At 36.9% G+C, this 20,611-nt stretch overlaps 2 protein-coding genes across 2 annotated transcripts; one reads left to right on the forward strand and one right to left on the reverse strand.

The window, feature by feature from the left end:
* Positions 1-129: 129 nt before the first annotated feature.
* On the forward strand, positions 130-7,198 carry LOC110449817 (coiled-coil domain-containing protein 58-like). The gene is made up of 5 exons (XM_021496917.1): positions 130-200; positions 2,742-2,867; positions 3,997-4,143; positions 5,342-5,401; positions 6,030-7,198. Exons 1-5 carry the CDS (start codon positions 147-149, stop codon positions 6,084-6,086), a joined length of 444 nt encoding a protein of 147 aa, XP_021352592.1. The 5' UTR covers positions 130-146; the 3' UTR covers positions 6,087-7,198.
* Positions 7,199-8,693: 1,495 nt separating this feature from the next.
* LOC110449818 lies at positions 8,694-13,721 on the reverse strand. Its single transcript, XM_021496918.1, has 3 exons — positions 13,556-13,721; positions 11,145-11,244; positions 8,694-9,006 (listed from the first exon to the last, which is right to left on the reverse strand). The coding sequence occupies exons 1-3, from the start codon at positions 13,668-13,670 to the stop codon at positions 8,817-8,819; spliced, it is 405 nt and encodes a 134-aa protein (XP_021352593.1). The 5' UTR covers positions 13,671-13,721; the 3' UTR covers positions 8,694-8,816.
* Positions 13,722-20,611: the final 6,890 nt, after the last annotated feature.

Below are 20,611 nucleotides of genomic sequence, written 5' to 3' on the forward strand. Positions count from 1 at the left end.
TCAAATTTATCTAGAAAAATAAAATCGTTAATATATAACAATTTAAATTAGAAAAACTTCAAGTGATGTATATAAATTTAGAAAAATGAACATGAAATTAAGATTAACGTCATTTTGAGATTTACCGTGATTACCATTTATACAACATGGCTGCCTCCATGAACAAGGAGTGTGACTGCAGTGATTTTATGAAATTTCAGGTATTTGAAAAGATACGCACTGCTAAGGGATTTTGAACGAACCTGTTTTGTGAATGATAAAAATGTGTTACAAGCTGTCATCCATGAATAAGTAGAAGTTTGGTATTTTAGATCCATAGTATACCCACAGATAAGCTTAGTGTTTACCACGAGTTACACTGACTGGTTCAGGAACGATAACTTTGTTGAGGGCCGACGCATGTTGTCGAAATAGTTAATGTCATGTAACTGTCACTGCTCACCTGCCATGTATGACTCTCTACAAGTGTATTTTTAACATTTTACCACCTATTAAGATAATGAACTTGTATAACAATAAACGAAGACAATTCTGCTGACCTCTGTAACAGGTGAGGTCATGCAAGAATAGTAGTGATGTTAGTATTTGTTGGTTACAATTCGGAACCTGGACGATTTTAGAACCCTTTATGTCTGTCTTTCAATCCTCTCTATGACTTGTTTAGTCTATTTGTATGATAATATGTGTGTATGATAATATGATTTTTGTGTCATACGTATACATGTATGTTTGTTGAAATTGATATCCATGAATAATTTTGTTATTATATATTTATATGTTTCATGTGAGGAGAGCTATGATTTAGCAAATGGCATTGTAATCCTCATAAAACAAAAAAAGAGGCAATAAATAAATTTAATTATGAATTAAGAGACGCAGTAGCACATTCAGGGGGTGGTTGATACACTAAATTAATTTCTTGTAATGTTTTTTTTTAAATAAGGGAACATACAGATGGCTTTTGTGAGCGAGTCATGTGAAAGAAAACATGTCTTTTTATAGTTATTCATTATTTCCTGCACAATGTTCAAAAAGATGTTTCGGGGGAATTTTGTAAAAGATGTCAAATTTGCTATCATTTTAGAGAGCTTGTATATAAAACCTGTATACTAGGTAGTATTTCCAATTCATAGCTACCAAAGTTATTTTATAATTCCCATTACAGAGTGTTGCAGGGTAGACACTTTTAACATCCTTATTATGTACAATTGGTTATAATGAATCAGTCATGGACTAGAATCGAAGAATCATGTTTCATTACATGCATATGCACCTCAATGAGGGTCAAATTGACTAAAATTTCAAAAATCTTCNTTTGAATATTACATGTTAATAACTTGATTGGAATTATAACCCTGAGTTGACAGTTTGATACTTTGAAAATTTTGGGGCTCAAAGGAGTCAGTGTGCTAAAATTTCTTCATTTTCCTTGTTTAGAATCAGAGGAGCTAGTTTCAAATACTTTTTAGTTTTAAATCTGCATGCTAGATATTGAATAAGGTGGTTTTATTGTTTTTTAGCTCACCTGCCCGAAGGGCTAGTGAGCTTATACCATGGCGCGTCGTCCGTCGTCTTTTCCTTTTAACGAGATCTTCTGAAGAATGGACAGGTCTAGAGTCATGATATTTGGGTGATAGCTTCGTTGGTAGGAGCCTGACAAAGTTTGAGAATGAAAATGACCTTGACTTACTTTCAAGGTCACAGCGGTCAAATATGTAAAAACTCTTTAAATGACTTCTTCTGAAGAACTAAAAGGTATAGAATCTTTATATTTGGCTGTTGGCTTCCTGATAGATCCCGACAAAGTTTGAGAACTAAAATGACCTTGACCTTCTTTCAAGATCACAGGTGTCAAATATGTCAAAAACATCAAACGGCATCTTCTGAATAAAGCATAAAATTATAATATTTGGCTGGTGGCTTCCTAGGATAGAGCTCACCAAAGTTTTCGAATGAGATGACCTCAACCTACCTTAAAGGACAGAGATCAACAGCATTTTAAAGGATTCGTTCTTAAGAACCAAATGGAATGGATTCATAGGATTTGGCTGGTAGCTTTTTGGGATAGAGCTAACAAAGTATGAGAAGGAAAATGACATTGACCTACTTACAAGGTCACAGGGAAAAATATGTCAATTTACTTCTGAAGAAGAACCAAAAAGCATAGAATCTTATAGTAATATTTGGCTGGTAGGTTCAACAGATGGAGCCGACAAAGTTTGTGAGGGAAATATTTGTAGTGCAATATAATATTGAATGAGAATATTTTGCTATGACTGCTTAAATATTCAGGTGAGCGACACAGGCCCTCTGGGCCTCTTGTTGTCACTTTGAATAATATTTCTGTTTCTGTTAAAAAGAAAATCAACTCTCTGTATAAGTATATCAGGTGACCGTTAAGGCCCATGGGCCTCTTGTTTTTAATACTCTTCTAAAGAACAGTCACTATGCTTTCCTATGGTATGTAATTCAATTCTTTGTAAGTTGCTGATGAAAACTTCTTCTGAAATACATTGTTAAATGTACCCCTACTCCCTTATTTTCAAAACTTTCTTTGACCACATGTGTCAGGCTGAGAAAAGCTGACAGCACTATAATTGGTACTCCAATAACATAAATGGCGCTGGTTGGCTGTTTTTTTATCGAAAAATTTGGAGCCATATGGCAATGCACAAGAAGGGAATCAAGACGAACCATTCTTGACTTTTTCTTATGCATTGTTTATTTTCTTTACTTTGCAGGAATGTTTGAAGACTATGCGTACTGTTGATGATAGGATTATACATGGTTTGAACACAGCAATACCCACCAAACTTTTTGCAAGCAAAGTAGATGTGACAGAAACTTGTAAAGGTCTTTATGAAGAGGTAAGATCAAAGGGACATTATCCAGAAATTAGTACATTTTCAGTGTGTTTACTAGGCTAACTAATGAGGTAAGGAGCCCTGTATTCAAAGCAAATATCATATATAAGTATTTCACAACATTCCTTTAGCATTCCTCCCCGTCTTCTTAGTACACCAAAAGATTCCACACTGCAAACTGATGAGTTGTTTTCGATACTGAAAGTAGCCCTGCTCTGTACCTTCTCTCACACTGAACACTAAAACTCTACTAAGTTTGTATAAACATTCTGTTAGAAAAGAGCTTGATTCTCGTGACTTCATTCTAAAACCAAAAATATATATGTTTCAGGTACCCTGATCACAACCCTTGATTTTACCTCCAACCCTAACAATTTTATTGACTCAAACACACTTAAATGTCTCGTTCCAACTTACCAGAGAAGTGTAAGGGCCTTTATGACACCTCTTTACTGCATAGACAGGTATCAAGTCCAAATTGTAGTCCTATGTTATTATTTAAAAGACCTAAAAATATAATTTTCAAAAAAAACAACCTAATAAATTAAAAATAAATCCCTTCTGACCTTCCCCTCTTTTTTTTAGTTTTGGCACAACGGTATTGCAGTTATGATCCATGGTTTGGTAACACCTCACACAGTACATTTTGATTATATAAATATCTTCCGAGAACTTTGTCCAAAAAGAAATTGTTTTTAACTTTCTGCTGATAACATAAATTGATTGGTTAATTTCTTCAATTTATGTTATATCAGAATACCAAAATAAATGTAAACTTGCAATTCAAAAACAAGTTGAACTTGCTTCATAATCATTTAATATTAATATATATATTTCATGTATGCTATCTAAATTAATCAACCTAATTTGTGAAAAATCTGAGTTACCTAGGTATATCTTAAAATAATTGCATGCATGATAGAAAGATTTTAATAATCAATCATGGTTCATCATGTTCTTGGTATTGGGTATTACCATTTAGCTACTTCAGATTGTGTATGCAAATATATGAAGTTTGTAAAGATTTCCTTATAAGGCCCACCCATCTGCCCCAAGGGCACTTATGACGAGAACAACTTTTTTCAATAAAAAAAGTCTTGAGATTTATGATGTGCATATTGTTTTGTTTCAGATTATTCAATCACATCAGGCTAGAGAGAGGGCTATAAGGAAATGTGTAACAGAATCAGGAGATATAGTCATGGAACTGAGTAAGCAACGTGATAACGATATGGACAATATTGAGTTGCTGAAAGATCTACGGACAGCACAAACAAAGGTAAAAGCAAGAGACAGGTACAGGAAATTCACATCATATATATTGCTGGGGTTAAGTAATACATCAAACAACTTTCAGTGATATTGTAGAAACTTTTCAGTGTGTTATATAATTTTGATAGCACATACATCACAAACATCTACTACAACAAAAACCAAACGTTCAATTTTAAAGTTAGAGTACACTACACACAATTCTTTGTTCAAACAACTTGTGCTGCTTTCTCTCCCTGTACACTGCCAGTGTTCTCACTAAAAACAGGTCATCTTTTTAGTGTGCTCAACCGCCTATTTCAAAATTTGGTAAGCGACTAATAATTTACTAACTAGCCTGCTGACTGAGAGCTATATGTCCATCTGTTAAGTCCACTTGTCAACATTTTAGCCTGCATGGTACAATTCTTATCATTCACCATCTGCCAGTTAACCTTTTACCTTTTCATTTTCTTTTTAAGAACAGCCATTAAGACTTTGTCCAGACTTGGCACGGATGTTCTTTTCATAACATATCAATGCTGTCTTGGTTGATTCCATAAATCCATTTTGCTCATGTTGAAATAATCCTTTTCTTTCACGATTTTAAATAAAGCTCCTTCTTATATGGTTACGTATGTTCAAATGTCTGTGTATGGATCAGTTTTGAAAAAGATCACTATATAATTTTATGTATGTAAAAGTGTACTTGTTTACTATATACCTGTAAATGTGTACCTGGATATTCATCAATATAGACATATAAGTTAACAGCAAACTGTTTAAGTTGAAGAAATGTTGCCACTTTGTGAACAGACACATGGTAGTTCGGTGTTGAAGATGAATTTGTGTCATATTATCGATCACTTGGTATATCAAAAAGGATTCTGTGTCATAGAAGAGCACTAATACAATGATGATAAAGGTTACTTCATTTTAATGCAAATCATCTCATTCCAATTATGTATATTATTAGGAACTAATTTTGGGCATTTCTGAACATCCATGGAAGATATTTTTGACTTTTGCTCAAGTACCAGTTTTCCAATTCTTACCCAACTTCATATAAATAGTCCACTAAATGCTGTATTGAAATAGCTCGATTAACAACAGTGATTGCCACAGCCTCTAACTGGCATTATTACCGACACGTTTAGGTATAATTAATTTAGACTTATTTTGCAGCAATATGTCAGATTCCTACAGCTGTTTTATTATTTTTTCAGTTGCGGCTAATGAAATCCGAATTCTATGTAGATGAAATTGTGAATGACAGAACGTTTAAAGTAAGTAATACCTCAACTGTCTACAGAAAATGATATCATATGCTTAATTTGTCTTTTTAAAATTACATGTTCATCAACTCTCAGGCCAACTATTAATAAGTGTTAATAAACCAGCTGATTGTCACATTGATTGGTTACATCCTGATTTATGGAACATTGTCTCCAGGAACAGCTCAGGAGACTAAATTTTGTCATTTTCAGCAGAAAAACCCAGTCAATATGGAACCTTTTTGGTACCAAAAAAACAGTCGCAAGTCATTTTGTACTGGTTGTCACTACATGTATATATATCATATCAGAATGGTCATAACAGTCGAGTCATGGCAGGTTTGACAGTATTCTTACATGTATGCATCCATTTACAGTTTCCTTTTCCACTCCCTAATTTATTTATCAAAAAAAAACCACTCAACAATGATATCCGACATTGAATAGTAAACTTCCAGATCTTCAATTTGTTTGGAGTTTTCAACATTGAAATGAAATCACGGTTTCCCAAGGTGAAGAAATTATTCTGGCTTGTAAATTTTTAGATTAAGGTAGCACATTACATTCAGTATTATGTTTGACTTTCAACTCATAGACAGTTCCAATGAGTGTATTAAATCTATTGCTTTTTATTTTTCAGGCTTTTTATGAGCGGTGTGGAACAGCGCTCAAATTTCCAAATAAGCCTAGATTGTGAAGACTGATCAATAGACAATGACAGTGTGTGCGAGGCTTTTTATTTGCTGGATGAGTGATTGAAAGATAGTTTTTTTAGTAACAATCAAAGTTATTATAAAAATGACAATCTGATTATATTCATCTGTTACATGGCTTCATTAACTTCTTATGTTTAACAGATGATTTTAATCACATTGTGAAAATGATAATGTGTTTAGGGAACAGAAAATATGTCAAATCATGTGTAATAACTCTCTTTGCTTTACATGGCCCCAATGAAGACAAAGTGTATTTCGGGGGGAACAAACTGCCAGACAGAATCGTAATAGTTTGCATAATGCAATATATCAATAACAAATTGCTATATTATTTGTACTGGTACATTTCCTTAAAGAAAATGGTTAACCAATCTTTTAAAACCAAAATTCATAAAATATATAATGGGTGTGATGTCATAAATGAAAGAGGTATTGATTGTAACAAGAGTAACCTCCCTTGCTGTTCATGGTGAATAGCATTATAAAATTGAGAACAAAAATATTCTCATGAATGTATTTTTTTTAATTTACCAATACACGTTGTTTTATGAAACATGTTTAAGGTAGAGTGTGCGGCCAACTTTCACAGTAACACAGGCCTTAAAACTTGCATTAATGTACATTCATAGATTGTCTTTACAGCAAGTTTTAATATTTTGAAATTATCCCAAGATGAAGAAAAAATGAACATTACAAATACCATGACCTGTTGCCAGTGGTTATGTTCTTTGCTTTATAATCACGAGGCTCAGCTATCAAGTCCTCATAGGAAGATGTTTTTGAAGAAATGGAATGTATATTCGATATATTTCTTAAAACATTATTCTTTGCTGTAATTGCTCAACGAACTTAAAGTGGGGAAATGCAGAATAGATTGAATCACTTCTTCATTGGAAATACAACACAACGCACTGGGACACTCTACCTTAAAACTTTGTCTGGCTGATTACTCAATTGTACATCATTATCTGCTGCAAGTAAAGAGGAACATACACTTCTGATGTGGTAGTTCTGTTGAAGGTTGAGTATTGGTATTTCTGTGTGGCAGTTGGTGTAGGTAATACCTATATTAAATTGATTTCTATTGTAATTATTTTTGTATTCTTGTTTTTTATAATTACATGTAATTTTTAGGCACCATATGCTCATCAACTGGTTGGAAACAAGCTAACTGGAATGTAATACTTTCTCCAACAAACAAGATGGTGTTGTTTCTTTACAGTAAATGAAGTTCCTAAAATGTGAATTTTACCAATTTTTGTGGTCCAAACCAAAGACTAAGGGAACTTTATTATGGAGTACAAATCAGTTTAATTCTTATTCAGGTTTAGCAGTCCATCAATAGGAGCATAATGTGTTGTCAGTCTGTTTGTATAACACCATGACTGCAACTACTGGAACACGGTATGAAATTTTATCATTTCTTCATATTTGTTAGGCACATTTTAATCTTATAGCATAATTTTAAATGAGTAAAGTCAAAGCGAGGCAATCCCTACATTTTTACACAGTTAACTAGATACTTAAGAACCTTGCCTTATTAATGTTTTCCCATAGGAATAGAAGAAATCATTCAAAATTGCAGAGTAAAAGTAGAAATGTGTATTTTTGGGGATAAGTTTTCAATATTTCAATAAATTTTGTTTCAAGAATGTCCCATCGTGACAAGGTGAAGGAGTTTTCTGATATAGAGTTTGGGTTGTACATATGTTCACATTTTATTATTGCTCCAGGAACTTCATTTTTAAAAGGATCCAGATCAAACTTCATATATTGGTCAAGTATAAGAAACCTTTGAAAGATCCATATTTCTAGGAGCCAAGGTCACTTACTATTTACAGAAAACCCTTGCCATTGCTCTAGCAGCTTTACTTCTGGAAGACTTTTATTCAAACTTAAATGTATTGATGGAGAATACCTAAAACGATGGTGTATATCAGGATACCAAGGTCAATGCTGCTACTAGTGCCTATATTCATGAAGCAAGTCTCGTGCTCAAACTCAGATTTTGTGCTCAAGCCTAATTTCTTGTTCCAGTTATCAATAAATAAAATATCACATTTTGTCCGCAATTTATGATTATTTTGGAGGAACCTCAAGCAGAGAGTTGTTTAAAATGTTTGTACTTGACATTTTTACCATGTCACATGATTTAAGCAAGTTACAAGCAAGCTGGTTTGAGCACAGAATCCATGCTTGAGCATGAGAACAGCTTCATGAATACAAGCCTGTTACTTTATTTGCAATGCTTCATCATTTATGTTTGGCTGGAGTTTGATAAACTTGATTTATAAGTATATAAGTTACCTGGAACGAGTGCCTGAGTTAACGTCACGTTACTATTTATAGAATTCCTTTGTCAATGCTTTAGCGTCGGCATGGAGAGATAACAATTCATATATTTAACAAGTAGGAGAATATGTTTTAAGCAGTTAGTGCTACAGAGGGGTTGTTTCCAAGGTTAATTATTACTATTTATAGAATTTTTGGTCGTCACAAAAGCAACTTCATGTTTCTTTTTGTAAAACTAAACCCTGCTTACCACAAAGCAGCCATGGTACTATAGGTACTGTAAAATATAAAACAACTTTTGGAAAGACAAATAGCATTTTAATAAGAGCAGATGAAAATGTATTTTAATCACAACAAAATATAGTATCTCACAATAATTTACAATATGCAGATGTGATAATAATTATGGTGTTGATGCATCATTTTTTTTTTTCAATTTCTCTCGTTCTGTGAGCTTCATATTTTGTGTTAGTCCGTTCCTCAAATTGTTTACTTTTTTTCCTTCTAACCCAAAAAAACATTGTATAAACGGTCAAAAACAGTACATTCATGATACTCATAGACATCTTCACTCGAAAATAGTCGTTTGCCAGGGACACCAGGCCAGACCTGAAACCAAAGAAGAAACATTCTCAATTTATCTAGCTTGATTGAGTTACGTAGTGAAGAAATATTATTCCATGAAAACAATATATAGCATAAACCAAACAATGAGTCTGAATCGCTCAACTGTTTAATATTCAACGGTGTTTGCAAACACATTCTTAAAAGTGGGTCAAGGTTAAGTTTAATTACAAGTAAACTAACAAGAGGCCCAATGGGCCTGCATCTCTCACCTGGTATAAATCTCACACTTGTAACCTTAAAAGTGATCTAAAATAAAGCTACAGGCAAAATATCAGTATTTATGATTAAAATTCATTCAAAAGACCCTGTTATTTTTTTTAAAACATTTCACCCCTGTGATTGAAAGTCGAAACAAAGTCATTATGTTGAACAAATTTTATAGCCATTCTTCTCAGGATGTAACTTGCAAAGTATCAACATCCTGGGACCCATGGTTATTCAGAAGAGGCTGTTTAAAGATTTTAAACAAATTTGACCCCTGTGGCCTTGAATATAAGTCAAAGTCATTCACTTTAACAAACATAGTAGTCCTTGATCCCAGCATGCTACTGACTAAATATCAACATCCTGAGCCTTTTGGTTATTCAGAACAAGTTGTTTAAATATTTTGAACATATTTGCTCCTTGTGACCTTGAATATGATTCAAGGTCATACATTTAAACAAACTTGGTAGCCCTTGATCCTAGTATGCTACTGACTNGTTATTCAGAAGAAGTTGTTTAAAGGTTTTTTAAGACAATTGACCCCTGTGACCTTGAATATAATTGAAGGTCATTCATTTGAACAAACTTGGTAGCCCTTCACCCAAGCATGCTACTGGCCAAATATCATCTCCCTGGGCAGTTTGGTTATCGAGTAGAAGATATTAAAAGTTTTTAACATATTTGACCCCTGTGACCTTGAAAATGGGTGAAGGTCATTTATTAGAACAAAGTTGGTAGTCCTTCATCTCGGTTTGCTTCTGGCCAAATATCATCACCCTAGGCCTTTCGGTCATTAAAAAGAAGTCGTTTAAAGTAAAATATTGACGCCGGACGGACGCCGCACCATGGCATAAGCTTTCTTGGCACTTAGTGCCAGGTGAGCTAAAAATTAAGAAAGATCTCTCCAGTACTTCCTGAGTAATGGCCAAAACAAACCTTTACTGTCAAAATCCAAGATGGCTGTCTGTCTGCCATTTTTTTTTATCTGATCAGTCTCAAAAGTAAATATGAACAACTAAGGACCTAGGGGAACCTACATATTAGATTTGAGAAAGATCTCTCCACTACTTATTGAGAAACAGCGATAACAAAGATCCAAGGATGGCTGCCTGTCAGCCATTTTGTTTGCCTTATCAGTCTCAAAAGTTAACCTGCACAACGACCGACCATGGAAAACCTGCATATCAAATTTGAGAATGATCACTCCAGTACTTCCTGAGAAATAGTGATAACAAACCTTTAATTTCACAATCCAAGATGGTGGCCTGTCTGCCGTGTTTATCTGATCAATCTCAAAAGTTGCTCTGCACAACTAAGGACCAAGGGGAATCTCCATATAAAATGTGAGAAAGATCCCTCTGGTACTTTCTGAGAAATGACAATAACAAGAATTGATTAAGGACGGACGACGGACAAATGGACCACGGGTGATTTGAAAAATGTTCTAGATATATTTGACCCGTTACCTGAAAAGTAGGTCAAAATCACTTATTTAATTTTTTTCTCTCCAAATATCACTACTAAAATTCAGATCATAATTAATCATCAGAAGTCACTTATTTAAATATTTAACACATTTCTCCCTCTAAGTTTTTCATAGTCTAATATCTCATGACTAATATCATTTCAGATTTCAAACTTTCTAGTAATGCAGTAAGTTACTAGCTAAATGTCATGACTAAAGGATTTTGGTTCTTGGAAAGAAAACCTTTGAGTGTTCTACCAATTTTGACTCGGTATAATACTAATGGTTTTGAAATGTAAAAATTTGATGTGGTAGGCTGGAACCTATAGTGACATGCAGCACTATTCCATGATAGAAATTTACAAATACAGTACAGTGTAACAGATTTATAACAATTTAATCTCCAAAGATTGATGTTCAAGACTATAAAATCACAAAGTTATAGACTTACCCAACAAAATCTGGTACATGCTCAACTTTTTTGAAAAACTTCATGCGAACAAGCATTTGCTTTATTTCCGGTGTTGCATACTTCATACCAACCACAGTCCCTTCAAACAGAAAGATTTTCTTTATTATTTTTCTATCAAGTGAACAATTTTTTATACAAACAGTGTATGTACAACTATTATTTTGAAAATACCAAATCGGAAATGCTGTTCTTCATACAATGTACATGCACCAGATAATTTAGTAAAAACAGGGGAACAACATTTATTATCCCCTCGCGACAAAGTAGGGGATCCCGAGTGGATGTAGCGCTCCAATCCTATGTTTTTTCACGTCATCACTGTAATAACTTCATTCCAGCAGGGATTTTGATAAAAGTTCATTTAGTGTCATGCAAGAGAATACCCTGAATGAGGTCAGGTCATAAAGGGTAAGTTTGTTTTGAATACAAACAGTCTGAGTTACAGGAATTGAAATTTATTTGCGACCCTTCAAAAACATCTTTTTCATTTGTCAAGCAGTGTGTACAAATGACCGGTGTCTTGACTCTGAACTGCTAAAAACAACTCACCGAGCCACAGCCAAATGAGTTAAGTCAGCTGTCAAAAATCATAGAGACATTTTGCCCAATTGCATTATAACACTGCAATCAGTCAGTCAGTGGGACTGGTAACATGTTTATGTCCAGCAATGTGCAACGTTGAGCATAATCTTTTGCTGGAGAGGACCCGCCAAATTTACATTGGGTGGCAGTGTTACTTATGTCAAAACCCTGTGGTACCTTGTAAGGCCAGTTCTGGTGGTTATGGAAGGTGCTTTGGTAGATAGGGAGCTGGAGGACCAATGGATTTCCCTAAGCCAACTCTCGGAGAGGGGAACAGTGAAGCAGCCATGGAATAAGAAAGGAAAGCTAGGTTTTCCATTGATGCGATCTAGTCCTGGGACATGCCCACTAGATCAACATTGTCAGGCGTGGTCAGTAGCTAGATTGGTACCTGTTAGTGCAGCATTACACAATGCATAGTTACAGTTTTTCGGTAGTGTAATATGGATCCTCAAGTTACAGGTGGGGTTTAACTGTTAAAAGCAGTTAATATTTTCAACATTTTGTATCAGGTGAGAGGCTATTCTACAAAGTGGCTGCCACTTCTAAGACACATGTTTCAAATGTGGCTATACTCATAGGACTCTTTAACTTCAGTGATCGTGGCTGATCAATAGTATTTACTGTAATCTGAACAGGAAACCTATGGAGGAAATGATGTAGTGGTGTATATCAAAAGTGATTTTTACTTCCTTTTTTTTTTACAGTACAGGTAACTATGAAAATGTGGCTAGTCCAGATGAGAGGATACTTGTGATGTAACATGCATGTTATAGGGCGATAAATTGAAAAATACATTGTTCCAGCTTTTGTAGTAGCTTGATTTTGCAATGGTGTTAAAAACTTATTTCTCAAAATAGAAAGCAACCCTTTCATGTACAGTTAAGTCCAAATGATTTACGCCCCTAGTGGAATATGTCTGCACTAGGCTACCTGAACTGTTTCAACCAGGAGCCTGTTTGTTAATTCGGAACAACCGATTTGTCTGTTTTGAAATGTAACTTTTTTGGGTTTAAATCCTGGCAGATCTGGACCTGCAAATGTTTATGCAGGCCTTGCAAGGCTTTGTCGAGGCTCGCCTAAAAGCAGTATCAGATTTCTAGGTCAGACCTTATTTCATAAACAACCAACTCTGCTCCAACCGTTTGGATCGTGATAAACGAAAGTGGCCTGAAATACGCGAATGCGACCTAACTAGTGTAGTAGGACGAGGAATAGTGATAAAGATAGTGCCATCGCTGGGCCTCGAACCCGCGACCCTTGACTCTCCAGCCTGATGCTCTACCGCTGAGCTTAAGGGAAATTCCCCACAGCTGACACTTGAAAGGCAACCTAATTAATCCACATCTTTTACACTAGTACAGATCTAGATTAGGGTTTCTTCTTCTTCCCATATATTAGTAAACACATAGTACAACACTATGTACCTGTTATTCAGTTTTGGGTCTTTCCATCAACCTTAGATTTATCCCTACCAGCAGAAATCTACCAAACACCAAAGTGCACAATTTCAAATGAATGACCCCGTCCCGTAAAACATCAGCAACATAACATAGATCTAGTGGGCAAGGTAACTCAACAGCGCTGCGGGCGTGATCCCTCCCACTTTTGGAGGCAGGCGGCTAGTTCAGATAACAAAACAGATGGGTGGTCTATATAGGTCTAATGGAACCCTTTTTAAAGTTATCTATAGCCATACCAAGTCTTTCCTGCCAATGTTTTCGAAAACTATTTCCACCTGCCCGCTTTTGTACTTATGCTATGACGACTTAAAATCTCTAATATAAGCTATACAAACTATACCATACCCAGCTTTGGGGTTATGTGAAACTCCCTTGTAATAACTGGCTTGACAAGATGTTTAGGAGAAAGGTGCTGTCGATATAATACCCTTCCAAGGGCACAAGGCAATTTCAGAGCCATGTTTATATCTGTGCCGATGAGCTGCTTCCCTGATTGGTATATATAGTAATCATTGGAACGATACCGGAAAGGAGAAAATCCGGATTATCAATGACCTCTACACTGGACTCGAAAATAAAATGATTGTATAATATAAAGTCAAAGTTCATTGTTATTTAAATTTGCCCTATATTTATAATAAAATTCTTCATTCTACCAAAATTTATCTATTCTGTTTTTAAAAGTATTGACACAACGTCCTCTGGAAGATTGTTCCTGAAATAGTTTCACCCCAGGGAAGTGTTGACTGATAAGGGAATAAGGGAGTACAGTATATAATAATACTTTATCTAATGAGAGTATCAATTTTAGTGTAACACTAATCTTTCACATGGCCCTCCAAAAGTTTACAAACTGCATTCATGAAAATACAAAACACATATTACCGCGGACTTTGGTTAGCGTTTAGGTACCCAAAATAGAACACTTTTAAAGCAAAATATTCGTATTTCCTATAAAGTAAAAGCAGGTGGAATAGAACAAGGAGAGCCAAAAACAGATTAAATTATCCATATTATAGAAAAAAGTTATACCGTGCGTGATATGCATCTTTAAGAAATCTTTGGAGAGTATAATTGTAAAAACAATGGAGTTTAGCAATAAACAGATTGTATTTCTGCCTGGAATATTAACAACACTCTATAGATGCTTATACATTTAGATGACTCGGCCCGCTTGTTAGATACAGGGGCAGTATAAGGTACCTCACCGTCGCCTCATATACAACCTATATAAATATAGAATCGGCCATAAAACAATAGATAGAAGGCTTCATGAGTATATAGAAACCAGATGATGTTGGTAACTGGATCATCGTCAAGGTCTCTTGGCATCCTCAGAGGAATTCCTCAAGAAAGAGTGTTGGAGCCCTTAAACTATGTCGGAACACATTATTTTCCTGCCCACTTTTCTCAGATGACACCAAACTTTACGGCATATTTATTCAATCAGATTAGATCAACTCCAAAAATGGTCAGACGACCGGTTACTTAAATTCCACCCAGATAAATGTTAAGTACTCCAGATCAAAGGATCAATCCTGGTTGACAGAAGTTATCATCTCACGGGTCAGAATGGCAAGAAAACTACACCAGAAAGCATTACCAGTGAAACAGGTTTAGGTGTAACGATAGATCGGCTAGACTTTAGAACACTCATGCAAAAAGTTATTTTAATGAAAACCCAATTTGGTCCCGGGCATCATAAGATGATATTTGAGATATAATCCATGTTTATGCGTCAAGCGCATGGAATCCGCGCAAAAGCCCGTATAAAGATTAAAAGAAATTTCGTATGGAGAGCGTTTGAAAGTACTGCAACTCCAAACATTGAAAACCACAGTATGAGATGGGAATTAATAACAGTTTGAAAAAATAACAATACTTTTGATGAAAGAGTCACTTCCAATTCATTAACCTTTGATATACATGTGTAAAAGATGTGGATTAAATAAGTTGCCTTACAAGCGTCAGCTGTAGGGAATTTCCCGGGCATGAGAGCCGATGGTAGCGGGTTCGAGCCTCAGCGACGGCACTATCTTTATCACTATTCCTCGTCCTATTACACATGGATGAACTCGAGGTATCAATCACAAAATGAACAAAAACCGATGTAACACGGAGTTCAGGAAAAACTCATTCACATTAAGAGTAGTAGCTGTATGGAACATTCTACTTGCTCAAATGATGAAACAATCTAGGATATTTGAACCACAACACAGGCTGTAAACTATTTGTTAAATATCTGTTGATAGCCGGTAAAATTTCACTTAAGTGATCAACCCCCAATATGACTATATAGGGTCACAGATCATAAAACCAACTGACATTCGATACAATTTGACAATTTCCTTTCACATCCTGTGGCAATGACCGTCGCTGAAAAATATTCATATAAGCAATAGGTTGCTACCTTTACAGTTCTAATAGAGTAGAACAATATAGAAGTAGAAAATTAAAACAAATCTATAAATTAAAAAAAACACCATGCATAACTAGAAAAGTTAGACGGACAGAATGGATGGATGGACGCGGTGGAGTGAAGACGTGTTTTATCTGCTCTGCTTTTAGCTTGATTTTAACTGGTTTTAAAGCTCCACCTGCCAACAGTTGACTTTATATAGTTTTTAGATTAGGTATATAGCATACAGCTATATTTTTAGGGGTGTAGTAAGTGTACAGAACCGTTTTTATTGACTTTTATATGTCCTACCCCATTTTATAGTGGCGGGAAACCGTTCCCTTGTTGCAGAAAATAGACTGTTTTTAAATTACTGCATTTTAGAGCCCGCATTGACTCTTTTATATGCATTTACTTTTAAAAATTACTACCACCCCGGCCCTTGGTGACGGAGTGTCTGCCTTTACCCCTGTATCTCGACGAAGACCGAGCTGTCGTCTAATTTTCCAAGATGGCGGCCCCACGTCGATGAACCTATATTCATGAAAGCCGATCTACATTAACAGCTGTAGTATGTAAAATCCATTTGGAAAAGTGACTTTTACCAATCTGTATCACCATAACTCTCCACCCGTACGCAATACTACAACCTATCGCCATAAAACTTCCATCACCATTACAAAGTACAAGCAGGGTATACCCAAGATGGCGGACAACATGATAATGGCTTCCACTGATGTATGTACAGTCAACATTGACCAGCCTAATGAACTTGTACCTTTAAGTAATTATCAGATCAACCCTCATACCAGAACCAAATCATATACCATGAACCAAAAACGCTCACTTCAAAAAAAAAAAGGACAAATGTGAATCTCCATTCATAAACACCTTCCCCAAAGATGGAGGCAATCACCTCAAAATTGAATGCAGCACCGGGTGCTACGAATTGATCAAGTCAGGAATCATCTCTGCCACAAATGATCAGACAATTATGGACAAGTATAACATGTCATTTGCACTGGAAATGGTCCACGATCAACAGGGAAACTCCCCGTAAACCGTAATAAAGGCTTACAATAGACTTAAAAACTCACAACCGGGAATGAAACATTAATTCACAATCAACATGTACCATACCCAATGCTCACTGTTGATAAATGGACGAGGTACACCACAATTTCAAGATGAGATTCTACCCGACATCATAGAAGCTGTAAAACAGAATCCAAATATGTCAACACTGGACAGACACTTCGCAGCACTCATAGACAGATGTCTAGCACAGAGTATTGACAAACCAGATGCACACACTAGCATATATGGGGACCCCCTATGCCCAGAAGTTGAAAATACTATGGCTGGAGCTGGTCACAAAATTTGCAATGAAGTTGCTATACCAGACATTGAATGCAGCACCAATGAAGACATAAGCCTATGTCCACATTGTAAACTTCATGTAGAGGTAGGCCTTGAATGCGACGTATGCTCCCTATGGTACCATTATGATTGTAAACACCTAGATCACAACTTCATAGACTTTCATGAGCAAGGAGATACCGTCTACAGCTGCCTATCATGCAGACATCTAACTGCAAGATCAGAAACTCTTCAAATTTCCGATATGAACATCCATATTACCTCGCTACTTGAACCGGACTCCATGGATATTGGTCGTGATGATGAAGTACACATCAAAACATACCAAGATGACGCTACTAAAATCTCAATAAGACCGCCTACCGCACATCAAGAAACAGAAGTTAATACAGAGAGCAAGACCACCATAAAGGACCTCAACAACCACCAAGGTACATATGACTCCGATACAGGTCAGGCTATTGTAGCAGATGGAGAAATGGGCCCTTCAACAGTCACAACAAAGGCATTGGAACTGACTTCAGTCCTAAACTCTAACAATATAGACATACCAGTAAGGCAGCCCCAGAAAACTGCAAAGGGAAAACCAAAACAAAGGCAAAAACAGGTTGAAGTCCACAACGAGACCAGTCAACAACTCCAACTGGCAACTTCACTCATCACCAAACTTGAAACAAAGGTCAACGATCTTGAAAGATGTAACCGTCTCCTCCAACAACAAAACTCTGCTTCAGCAACAAAACACCATACGGCAGACCACACTCCGGCAGCAACTCCATCCACATGGCCCAGGACTGGCCAATATTCTACAAGCACACGGACCATGGAACCAGATATGCACAATACAGTCAATATGCTTCAAAACCGACTACAGGTAATGGAGATGGATCAAATGTGGTTAAGAATCAACAACATAGAGAACATGATGGTAATCCAGAATAAACTTGACAACAATAATCGTTTACCAAACAACTATACACCCTATATGGTTCAACAGCCACAGTTTTTCCCTGACCCCAGGTCTCTTCCGTTGAGGTACCCCCACCACCACCGTACTTAGGGATACCTCCTCCTTTCCACCAACTTCCGGTACACCCCCATGTACCTACAAGCGGTCAAGGCTTTGCAGTACCAACACAACCGTATCATATGAGCGCACCAACAGCACACGCCAATGAGTGGGGAGGAACCCAAAGAACAAGTTATCAGGGGGACCAGAATCGACCTCCACGACCAAGCAGCCAACCCTCGGGGACCCCTAAGGAAAGCATATATCCACAACGAAATATTCCCCCAGATGGCAAGCAGGAAAACCGACAAAAGGTCAACCGGTATACTTACCACCTCATAAACGACGCTCTGAATCTGGTACTGTAGATACAAAGAGGAATACCACACCGTCATCATTACATCACCTGACGCCACACTCACTCCTAAAAAGGTCAAATTTGCAGATGAGAATTCCGCAGCAAAACGTGCCACGACTGAGCCCCCACCGTTACATGTCCATATGCCGGACCCTGATACGAACAGCATCACAGCCAAGGCTGTCAACGACACTCTGAATGAACCGGCGTCAACAAAAAACAGCCATGAATCCAATACTACAGGGCAGGTTTTTTTACGGCATGGCCGTGCAGCAAACAGACACTGGCGGAAGGAAGGAAATCAATCAATATAGGCACCTTAAATATAAAAACTATCCAGTCGAACAGCCTGTATCTGGAACAACTTCTGCAGACCACAGATGTACTTTGTATACAGGAACACTGGCTTTTTGAATTCCAACATCAACTCCTTAGCACAGGCACCCACCATCCACACTCCAACTTTGCTGATTCCAAAGATCCTATATCCCCTTTCCAAGTTCCAAGGGGCTATGGTGGAGTCTCAACCCAGCACAGAAAGGATATGGATGTGAATTACACCCACCACACTGACGGCAGTGAAAGAATCACCGTTTTATGACTAGCACAAACCCCCAGTCTGTATCATCAATGTATACATGCCATGTAGAGGGAGACTCTCCGAGACAGACTACCAAGAGACATTAGATGAGACTGAGGAAGTTATACAAAAGTTTGATACTCATGCCATTTTCATCTGCGGTGATATGAATGCCTCACTCAGACTACGTCCAACAACTCCAGAGACAAATTATTGTATAAATTCTGCAAGGACCTGGATCTACAAACAGCACAATGCGGAACTGACACCTTTTTCCATGTAAATACTAAGGACACTGCTGAAATTGACTATGTCCTCTTCAATAAGAAAGGTGAGAGTATGGTGTCAAAATGCACAATCCTTGAGGAAAACCCAGCCAACCACTCAGACCATATCCCGGTAATCTTAGAATTAGATCTACAGACAAGATCAACAGACAAAACCACAACAATCAACAACAAACCAAACTGGAGCAAATGCGACCCGGATAGTTACCACAGATATATTGAAAATAACCTGGATCACCTAAAAACACCAGCTAATGAATTTGAAACCATATCGGCAATTCAGCACCTAACAGGCACATTATCAGACGCCACGTCAAGCAGTATACCCAACTACAAACCTATCATACAACTAAAGAGAAAAAAAGAAAGCACCATGGAGTGATGAGATACAGCATGCAGCAAAACTCAGTAAGCAAGCAATGTGGAAATGGAAAGTAGCTGGAAAACCTCGCCATGTAGCCAACTTACTGTACCGGGATATGAAGAACAGAAAAAAGACCCTACAGAGACTACAGAGGCAACAATCAGCCAAGAAGAGAGATGAATGGACCAATCATATAATAACCTTCTATGGAGACCAGAAACTATTTTATAAATTGGTAAAATCACAGAGAAAGACTTCAGCTACTGGACCAAAAACACTTATGCTGGACGGAGTAACCTATACAACACCAGATGAGGGCCTTCTTTGCTGGAACAAGCACTTTTCACGACTGGCAACCCCTCCGGAAAACATACTTTTCAAGGAGGACCACAAAGAGATTGCTGATAAAACAACAAACCGTATACACATACTCAGTGAGCAAGAACCAGCTGGAATAACACCGGCCTCAGAATCCGATATCAAGAAAGCCATATCCAAACTAAATAACAACAAAGCAGCTGATAGCATGGCAATGACTAGCGAACACTTCAAAATGTCTGGAGATACCATAATTCCCTACCTAAAAACTCTTATCAACAGTATGCTAGAGAAAAAGAAAGTACCGGCAATGCTGAAATCTGGACTACTTACTCCAATCTACAAAAAGGGAGATCAGAAAAACCCCTCCAACTACCGTGGGATCACCGTTACCACAGTCATACTTAAAATCGTGGAACATATTCTCAACGCCAGACATAACCTTATCCTGAATCCAACACAATCCAAACTACAGACCGGTTTCACCAAAGGTACAGCATCTATCAACTCAGCTCTCATCGTAACAGAATGCCTTAAGGAAGCCCGTCTACAAAGAAAGCCTCTTCTACTAACAACACTCGATGCACAGAAGGCATTCGACGTCGTGGATCACAATATCCTTTTAAACAAGCTCTATGACGACGGAATCAAGGGCGCTGACTGGCTGATGATTCAGGATCTCTACAAGGATGTCACATCAGGCGTCA

Source organism: Mizuhopecten yessoensis, unplaced genomic scaffold, assembly GCF_002113885.1.
Source record: "Mizuhopecten yessoensis strain PY_sf001 unplaced genomic scaffold, ASM211388v2 scaffold4823, whole genome shotgun sequence".
Classification (NCBI taxonomy): domain Eukaryota; kingdom Metazoa; phylum Mollusca; class Bivalvia; order Pectinida; family Pectinidae; genus Mizuhopecten; species Mizuhopecten yessoensis.

Coding starts and splice junctions, on each gene's coding strand:
- LOC110449818 (XM_021496918.1), bottom strand. CDS start 13,670: ATGGCTCTGAAATTGCCTTGTGCCCTTGGAAGGGTATTATATCGACAG. Junction 11,245..13,555: donor TCACATAACCCCAAAGCTGG/GTATGGTATAGT, acceptor TTCTGTTTGAAG/GGACTGTGGTTGGTATGAAG. Junction 9,007..11,144: donor CATGTACCAGATTTTGTTGG/GTAAGTCTATAA, acceptor CTTTGGTTTCAG/GTCTGGCCTGGTGTCCCTGG.
- LOC110449817 (XM_021496917.1), top strand. CDS start 147: ATGGCTGCCTCCATGAACAAGGAGTGTGACTGCAGTGATTTTATGAAA. Junction 201..2,741: donor GTGATTTTATGAAATTTCAG/GTATTTGAAAAG, acceptor TTTACTTTGCAG/GAATGTTTGAAGACTATGCG. Junction 5,402..6,029: donor TGAATGACAGAACGTTTAAA/GTAAGTAATACC, acceptor TTTATTTTTCAG/GCTTTTTATGAGCGGTGTGG.